Source organism: Myotis davidii, unplaced genomic scaffold (genome assembly GCF_000327345.1).
Source record: "Myotis davidii unplaced genomic scaffold, ASM32734v1 scaffold494, whole genome shotgun sequence".
Taxonomy (NCBI): Eukaryota; Metazoa; Chordata; class Mammalia; order Chiroptera; family Vespertilionidae; genus Myotis; species Myotis davidii.
This window is the reverse complement of record NW_006285480.1, coordinates 58,934-68,854: the sequence shown is the minus strand read 5'-3', so window position 1 is coordinate 68,854 and position 9,921 is coordinate 58,934. Positions and strand designations below refer to the sequence as shown.

The 9,921-nt window shown below is 35.9% G+C and overlaps 1 protein-coding gene and 1 pseudogene across 5 annotated transcripts in view; both read right to left on the bottom strand.

Annotated features, from left to right (window-relative positions):
- FAM188A (family with sequence similarity 188 member A) overlaps positions 1–9,921 on the bottom strand; it is a 109,999-nt gene that overhangs the window by 71,527 nt on the left and 28,551 nt on the right. For all 5 annotated transcript variants that reach the window (XR_435274.2, XM_006756153.2, XM_006756154.2 and 2 more), the window contains 2 exons: positions 7,427–7,500; positions 6,301–6,380 (listed from right to left, as the gene is read on the bottom strand). Coding sequence is in view for 4 of the 5 variants with exons in the window: in XM_006756153.2 (XP_006756216.1) it covers positions 6,301–6,380; positions 7,427–7,500 (154 nt within the window). In the remaining variant the exon portion in view is untranslated. The remainder of the gene's footprint in view (positions 1–6,300; positions 6,381–7,426; positions 7,501–9,921) is intronic.
- LOC102758610 lies at positions 9,289–9,871 on the bottom strand (annotated as a pseudogene).

Here is a 9,921-nt window from a genome sequence, read left to right as displayed (position 1 = left end):
CTTAAGGTAGGGTGAGTGATTGGTGGAGGTGGGCGGAGAGGAAATAAGGGACATCTATAATACTGTCAACATTAAAAAAACATTTTACAAGTAACAAAATTTGGAGAAAATAAGCACTTAAAACCTTTTCTCTTCTCATTAATTCTGATAACCCAAATAGGTTTCTAAGTTTCTGGTTTACCATTGCTGACAACTTCAATCACATAAAATGAAAACAAAATAAAAATAATCATCATATAAACATATAAAAGAATGCATGTATAATGCATACAAACAGAGATTCCTTTAAGATAGAAGAGACCATGGAAAAATTGATCTATAGAAGAACAAAATCAAAGAAAACCTCAACTCAAAGCTCATGCAGTAGTACAAAATTTAGACAGATGGCAGGTAGAACAGAACCAGAGGCCACACCACAAAAGGATTTGAGAGCGTAAGTAGGAAGTTTGGATTTTAAGTGCTTGGATAAGCCTGCCATTCAATGGCGTTAAGTGAGAGTATCCAGGTCTGACTTAGTTTTAAATATATGACAGTGGCCACTGTGAAGGACAAAGGGGTGGGCAAGAAGGAAATTAGGCATTAGTTCTACCACATTTCTAAGCTACTGCAGAAACAAAAGACAGTTCTACAGTTAAGGTAGAGTAATATACTAGTACATGGTTTCAGGAACTAAATGATCTATAGATTCTATATAATCAAGAGTATATAATTTCATTAAAAGAGATAAAACAATCTAGATGGAAAAGGTCAATACTGTAAAGGTGTAACTTCTTTAAAATAATCTATAAATTTAATGTAACCTCAATCAAAATCCTAACAGATTTTTAAAACTGAAGCTTAAATAGCTGGAAAAAAATCAATTAAAATAATGTAGAAATGACTATCACAATTTTGAAAAAGTATGGTATTAGGAAATATGTGTTAATAAATATCAAATGCTATAATAATAAAAGCATAATATGCTAATTACACCAGATAGCCAGACGTCCTTCTGGACGATCTTCTGGACAAAGCCGGGGCTGCAAGGGCCAAGGCAAGCCGCCGCAGTTGCAAGGGCCGAACCCCTTGCACAAATTTCATGCATCGTGCCTCTAGTTAGTTTTATAGCATTATATAATGGTGTTGTTTTGGCATAAGAACTCACAAATAGATTAGAGAGATAGGAGAATGCAAAATATGACTTATACTATGGGAAAATTTATTTGATAAAGTAGATGTTTCCTATCTGTGGAGAATTGACTGGAGTTAGGATAGTAGATAATTCTTTGGGAAAAAAGTGATAAAGAACTCTCCAAAAATTTATATGGAATAAGAAAAGACCACAAATAGCTGCAGCAATCCTGAGAAAGAAGAACAAAGTTGGAGGATCACAATACTAAATATCACGTTATATTACAAAGCCACTGTTCTCAAAACAGCCTGGTACTGGCACAAGAACAGACATATAGACCAATGAAACAGAACAGAGAACCCAGAAATCGACTCAAGCCATTATGGTCAATATTTGACAAAGGAAGCAAGAGCAGACAATGGAATCAAGCCAGTCTCTTCAATAAATGGTGTTGGGAAAACTGGACAGATACATGCAAAAAAATGAAACTAGACCACCAACTTACACCATACACAAAAATAAACTCAAAATGCACAAAAGACTTAAATGTAAGATGGGAAACCATAAGAATCTTAGAAGAATAGATAGTCAGCAAAATCTCAGACATATCTCGTAGCAATATGTTTACTGATACATCTCCTAGGTCGGTGGTCAGCAAACTCATTAGTCAACAGAGCCAAATATCAACAGTACAACGATTGAAATTTCTTTTGAGAGCCAAATTTTTTAAACTTAACTATATAGGTAGGTACATTGTTATCAACTTAATTAGGGTACTCCTAAACTAGCCTTTGCTAAAAAACATCCTCAATCTGATTGAGGCACGTTCGCTGAGGTCGACCTCTTCCAACTCTCCCATCCTCAACTCCTGCACGAATCCCGCGCGCCTCCCTGCACTGCGTCTCCCGTGGCCAGACCGATCGACACCCCCCACTTCTTCTAACGCCACTTCTTCAAAATAGACTCGCCCAGGCCGAAAACCAACTTCTGCGCATGGGCCACAAAGTTTCAACTGCACTATACGTGCGCATCCACACGTGGTATTTTGTGGAAGAGCCACACTCAAGGGGCCAAAGAGCTGGGCAAAGGACCTAAATAGACATTTCTCAAAAGGCCAAGAGGCGTATGAAAAAATGCTCAAAGTCACTAATCATCCAAGAGATGCAAATCAAAACAAGAGGTACCACCTCACACCTGGCAGAAAGGCTATCATCAACAAACAGCAAGTGCTGGCGAGTTTGTGGAGAAAAAGGAATCCTCGTACACTGCTGGTAAGAATACAGACTGGTATAGCCACTGTAAAAAACAATATGATGTTTCCTCAAAAAATTAAGAATGGAACTTCCATTTGACCCACTGATCAAATATATCCCAAGAAGTCAGAAACACCAATCAAAGAATATATGCACCCCTATGTTCACAGCAGCGCAATTTACAAAAGCTAAGATTTGGAAACAGCATAAGTGCCCATCAGCAGATGAGTGGATTAGAAAATGGTGGTACATCTATACAATAGAATACTATGCTGCTGTAATAAAGGAAGAACTCTTACCATTTGCAACATCATGAATGGACCTGGAGAGCATTACACTAAGTGAAGTAAACCAGTCAGAGAAAGATCAAGAGTGAAGTGTTAGGGGTAAGAGATCAACCGAAGGACTTGTATGCATGCACATAAGCATAACCAATGGACACAGACAATAGGGGGGTGAAGGCCTGGGCTAGGGGGCAGGGGCAGGCTGGGAGAGGTCAACCGGATAAAGGGGGAAATATGTAATACTTTCAACAATACAGAATTTTTAAATTATTATTATCCCCATTTTACAGTTGACCCAACTGAGGCTCAGAAAGGTTAGGTAACTTGTCCAAGGTCACATTAAAAAAAAAAGTAATAAAGAGCTAAACATTAAAGATGCCATTAGCAAAGTTAACAGAGACGGAATGGAATGAGGGAAAATATTTGCAACACAGATTTAACACACAAAGAACTGAGAGAATTTATAAAGAGTTCCTAGAAATTGTGATTTAAAAAAAAATAACCCCTGGCCCAAAAATGCCAAAGGATATAAAGAGGTACTTCCCAAAAGAAAAAACACTAAAAGCTGACACACAAAAATGATCAAGCACGGGCTCACTAGGAATCAGAGATATGTGACTTAAAATAGGCTATTACTTGTCAATAAACTGACTGGTAATATATTAAAGATGGATAGATCTAAGTGTTTGCCAAGATGCAGGAAAAATAAGAACTCTCTATACTGTTGGAAGCATGAGTTTGTACTTTGCCAGTTGGTACATTTCAGAAGGTAATTTGGCATTGTCTATCAAAGGTTAACAGTTCCTCAAAAGGTTACACAGGGAGCTGTGGGGGAGAAAATTACTGGGAGTGCTAATGGGTATAGATTCCTTTGGGGATGATAAACATGTTCTAAAATTGATGCAATGATGGCTGCACAACTCTAAGAACATACTAAAAACCACTGACTTGTACATTTTAAACAGATGACTTGTATACCTGTGTGTAAAAAAAAGTAACACATGTCTACATTTTTAACACACATTTTTAGGAATCTATTCTCTAAGACTACTTGAATATATGGAGAAAGATATATACAAAAAATGTTTATTGTAGAAATGTTTGTAACAACCCCAAAGAGAAACAATCTAAATGTTCACCATAAGTAAACTCAAAGGAAATGACAAACTGGGGGGAAATATGTTTATTATGTAACAGAAAAGCATTGATATCCTATTATCCAAGAAAACACACAGCATCCATTTTCTCTCCCAGTGCCAGATCCATGATTAGTGCTAGGAAAAAACCTGACTATACACTTTCCTCGGTGGTAACACTCTAAATTATCCTCCATAACCTCATCTCAAATCTACTGTTCATTACACACTTAAAAATTTCTCTCAGAATCCCTTTTTATATTCCTTCTTTAAGCAGTTGATTCAAACCCTTTCATGTCTTTATATGTCCTGGAAATGTCCACTCTCTCAGCAAACTTCAAATCTTAAGAGTTCCCCAATTTAAATCTTTCACACCTCTAAATGACTTTTTCTTTTCTCATCACATTCTTGCTTCCTGTTTTAGAAAAACTGTGCATCTTTCTGAGGTTACTGTTACTCTTGATCCCATTTAATATCGCTTCTATTAAAAAAGGTTCCCTTCCCTTGGCCAACAAACAATTTAGGTGATCGGGCCTTTAAAACAAAACTATGTATACCCTCTCTTGGTCTTGTTATGACCAAGCAATGGAAATCTTCTCATTCCATCCTTTTGTCAGCAAACTTTCTTGCTTATGATGCTAAAATATTTACTCCCTGTGATCATGCTTCTATCTCAATTGCTCTTTAAAAGCAATTTAATTGCTAAATACTAAATTCATAGCTTATTCTTTAATTTTTATTGAATTGATTGGGTTAACATTAGCTAATAAAATATTAGGTTTCAAGTGTACAATTCTACAATACACCATCTGTATAGTGTATTGTATGTTCAGCACCCAAAAAAATTCATAGACACAGACAAAAGTATGGTGATTATCAGAGGGAAATGGGGGTGGAGGAAGGTAGGAAAGGGTAAAAGCAGGATAAATGGTGATGGAAGGAGACTTAACTTTGGGTGGTGAACACTCATAATTTATTCTTAGTCCTCATTCTCCTTGAATGAGAGATATACCAAGTCTTCTTCACTAACTATATCACAGACAAGAGTCTTTGGATTAAGTTCTCAGTTCAATTTCTCTTATTAATGGGGTAAATGACCTCTCAGGGCGACTGTGAAATGTAATTACAAACTTCTTCCAAATCATTTCACATTTATTACCGTAAGATTCTGTTAAGTGTAGCATATAAGACAGTATATTATAATGATTAAATATGCTGGTTATTTGGAGTCAGACTACTGTGGTTCAAATCTCAGTTCTGCTATTTATTAATGTGGATGAAAAAGGGGCCACATACTAAACCTGACAAGCTCAGGAAAGGCTGCATGGTGGGCCTTACAAACTCAAAGACCTAAAGTAACCACATAGGATGGTCTGAAATTAAAACTTCCTAACTAAAAGTAAGTCATGGCAGTTGGTGGTCAGTGCATGTCATAGTGAGCGGTTGAGGGGCCTTAGCATATCATTAGCATATTATGCTTTGATTGGTTGACCGGACGACCGGACACTCAGCAAAGAAAGAAATGTCCCTGTGAACTATAGGTACTATGGAACTTCCTGTCCTCTACTACATACTTCAATATAAGGTACACAGTAGTTATTCAATATAAGTTGAATGTGTAAATACATGAATTTAGACTGACTGAGCAATAAGCTGAAGGACATTTTATTCAGAGCAATATACTAGGTCTCCTTAACTCAGCGGTTCTGAACCTGTGGGTCGCAACCCCTTTGGCTGTCGAATGACCCTTTCACAGGGGTCGCCTAAGACCATTCTGCATATCAGATATTTACATTACGATTCATAACAGTAGCAACGTTACAGTTATGAAGTAGTAACGAAAATAACTTTATGGTTGGGTCACAACATGAGGAACTGTATTTAAAGGGCCAGAAGGTTGAGAACCAGTGCATTAACTGGATGGATTGGCCAAAGGTATGTCATTTCAATGTCCTGGCAATATATGAAGCTACAGGAAAGAATAACTAAGACCAGAAATGGAGGTAGTCATGGAGATGGTAGTGGTTTAAAATTCCAATGACATTAAATTTGCGCAGCATCCTAAAGGAAAGTATTTACATTAAAAGTAATACAGGAAAAACCACTAGACTCTCAAAGATAATATTTCAAATTACAATACTTATAGTAATTCTCCTCAATTTTAAGCAAAATGCTAGTGTTCCAGACTTAGATACTGCTGCATGAAAATGTACTAGGATTATATAAAGAGATGTATATTTTACTCTTTCTAAAGAAGATAGTCCTATAATCCCAATTTTATAATACAAAAAACTAAACGCTTGAGATGGTAAGTAACTTGGGATTTGAGGCCAAGTTTGCCTCCAAAGTCGTCTTCATGTTATGGTGCCTTGAAAACTGTAAATGATTCTTCGATTATAAGGCACTTACCTTAACCTCTAAGTAATGCAGGGCCATTAAACAGATGAGCAACAACCAACTATATTCTAGTTAAATATTAATCATAAATGAGATAAATACACAAAGAATATACTTACTCATTCCTGAGCATTCTCTATCACCATCCCATACATTAGAAACAGCATGTCCCGTCAATAGGAGGTTAATTAAGCTCTGACTATTAATAAAAATTAAAAAGTAATTAAAATATGAATAAACTAATTTTCATATAAAATTACCCTTATGGTAAGGCATACGGTAATGACTTTTTACATTAAATTATGTTAAGAAACAAAGTTAGGAAAAACCTTGTATATTTCATTTTATACACTCACTGAAAAACAGCCTTATTAACTGAATCACTAAATGAATCACCACAATGGTATCTATTGTTCTATTTATTCACATAAATGTAACAACTTTAAGATACTATATTTAAATTAATTTTTAAAAAAATGATACCTAGATTTACTTACTATATGTAATCACCTTTTAAAATACATATATAAATGTTATTTTGTGTTTGATGAAATGTGTTAATTTTAACCTTTGAAGCAGAAAGTTATAAAGAAAAGCACTTTTGCTGTTGTTGTAAATCCTCACCTGAGGATATTTTTTTCCATTGATATTTAGAGAGACTGGAAGGGAGGGAAGAGGAGGAAAACAGAAAGAGAGAGGGAGAACCCGAGACTCTCCCAGTGTGGGGGCCACTGCTCTAACCATCTAGCAAACACCAGCCAGGGCAAAAAGTACTTATTTTTTAGAGTGAGTTCATAATCACTGTTTTGTCAATTTTAATAGAATAGCTATTAAAAAGCTTGAGAAAGAGGGTAGTTTCATAGAGAAAAATAAGAAAAAAAATTTTCACCCAAGCAGGAAAGCATTTATAAATAGGTAAGGATACACTTATTTCTAAGTCAAAATGAATAAATTTCATCTGATAAAGTTTCATAAATGAAACATCAAGAAGTTGTTACAATACTCCCCAGCCATCTCGAGACAAAATCTGTGCTATAGTAAATGCACTCCATATATAAACCTAAAGTGGAAATTATATTTCATACATAAGGCAAGCAATGCATACAGCACAAGACTGCTCAAATTCGAAGACTTTATGCTGTCAACAACCGACAAGCAAAGTTTTCTGGCTCCGTAGTACTTTATTCTAAGTCAAGTTCTTAAATTAAAGTCCATTTGAGGAGATAAAAGACTTTAGATAATTACCTGCCATGTCCATACACAGGATCTATCAAAGGTTCAGTTGAATCTTCAATTTCATTTTTTATGTTTTCAATGCCCTAAAGAAAGCAAACATTCTTGGCTTATTTTAAAAACTAGAAATGAAAATTATAGTTTAAAATTAACCAGTTCATACTATAAATTAATAAAACACATTTAAGTAACTTTTCTCCCAAAAAACTAACCAGATATGAATTAGGGGTGCACCTGAGATGATAATGGTAACTAGGAGTTTCTCCATGAATATCTTTTTATTTTCTTTCATGGGTGCTATATAAAGAATATACATAATAGATCTAATGTTGGTTAAATGGATAGAGAAATAATGTTTAAATTTCAAGAGGAGGAAAGAGAAAATTATTTAATCCAAAGTTAATATTCATTTAACTTTAGGTTAAATTAAATTCAAAACTAATATACCTTCTAAAGCATCTGATATGTTCTCTTAGGTCATTTAAAAATCATCTGATATATTTTCTTAGGTCATTTATTGGTACTAAATACATACACATATGAGTGTTGATAGAGATATAAATTTAAAATCACAAAAGGTATAAGAAATACATAACAAAATGGAAGGTTTGCTTCTGATTGTGTGTTCTCACAAATATTAGTAATTCAAATGTGTACTGACAAAAATATAAATTAAGATGGCAGGAAGCTTCTTATTTTCTTGATATTTTTAATCCCCCAAAGGGCATCCAAATCCCAACAGGTGTAGATACTGGACCACTACAAGAAGACCTAGGCACAACTCCAAAACGATAAAGATAATCTAACATTAGTTCTACCAGATAACAGGTCACTTCTAAGGTTTAAAGAGACGATTAATCAATGATCAAAATATTGAATGACTGCGTAAGTACATAGAAGGACACAAACAAGTATGAGATCTTGCGCTTGCCTTCCTTGTAAACAAAACAAAACAAAACAATTTTTTAGTCTGATAAAGCCAAATTGAACAATAGGAACAAGTGACATAACCATTGGGGAGGGCGGGGACATCATTTCAAAGACAGATTCAAAGAACAACTAGACATGATGGTTTATTGGCTGTAAAGGACAAGAGTCTTGAGCATAAAAAACTGGCAAAATAATGAACAGTTAAGAGGAAGTCATAAGAAGCCTCATCTTAGATACCTCTACCACTGGTCTCCACCACTTCTGACCAACTACCAAGTACTTCTGATACTTTCACTTAAACATCCTCCTAAATGTTTTAAATTTCTAAATTTAAAACATGCTTTTAAATATGCTCCTTTTCTTTTCCATTTCCACACTCGCTGCCCTAGCATAGGTTCACTTATTTCAATTAACACTTTTCTAGTTTTCCTGATTCTAGACTGATACTCCACACACCAACTCCCTCCAACACAACTCTTATCCCATTTTAAGGAACCCTTTATTAACAAAAAGATCTTGTTACATCCTTGTTGAAAATTCTTGTTTTATTCTAATTTGAAATGAAATCTAAAGTATTTTTGCATAATATACAAGAACCTTCACATGCTAAACCTTATTTACATAACTGCCCAGTCTCATCTTCCACATTTGCCTTTCTGGTGGCTTATCCTGCAGTAATATGAAACCACTTATGGTTCCTAGACACGTGTCATGCCCCCAACTGATTATACCTTTACTAGAGGCCCAATGCACAAAATTTGTGCAAGAGTAGGCCTTCCTTTCCCTGGCGGCAGGCAGGCACCCAGGACCTGGGCTTCCCTCACAGCCCCGACTTTGTTTGGAAGGACATCCGGTGTAATTAGCATATTACGCTTTTATTATTATAGATACTTGCTATCCGCACTGCTTGGAAAATCTTCCCACAGCTTTTTTTTCTTTCTTTTAAAATTGTGGACATTTTAATGAACTAACTTCCATGTAGCTTCAAGCTACCAGGACATAGTCCCCACCAACACCCTTAATCTTCTTCTCAGCTATTCTGCTGAAGGATTTGGCCTCCACAACGACAGACTGCTTTGGGAGCTTTCCCTTCCCCAGAACTCTGTAGTAGCCAGATCACACCACATCAATGATAGGAGAAACTCCAGTCTTGCTTTTGGCAACATTTACCCGTGTCTGCTCACTGACCAGGATACAGAGTTTATCAAGGTTGACGGTTGGGCAGAAGCTCTGGTTCCTCTTTAAGTGGTAATTCTTCATATCAACTTTCCCAAAGTAACCTGGCTGATGCAAGCCACCAGCATTACCTCGGCCCCCTGGGTGTTTCCTGTTTTGCCAATGCGGCCATGGCCATGGCTCATGTGGCCCTGAAGTTTTTGGGTCTTCCTCAGTCTGGATGTCATGTTGGTGGCCAAGAGACAGGAGTTTCCCACAGCTTTTCTGTCTAGAAAACTTTTCCTCATTTATTGAATGATCCCTACTATACAAGGCTCCCCCGTTTCATTTCACCAAATAAACTTAGGTATACCTTTACTATTTTCCCTTCTGCTTTGTGCATGCAACAAACACCCACACAT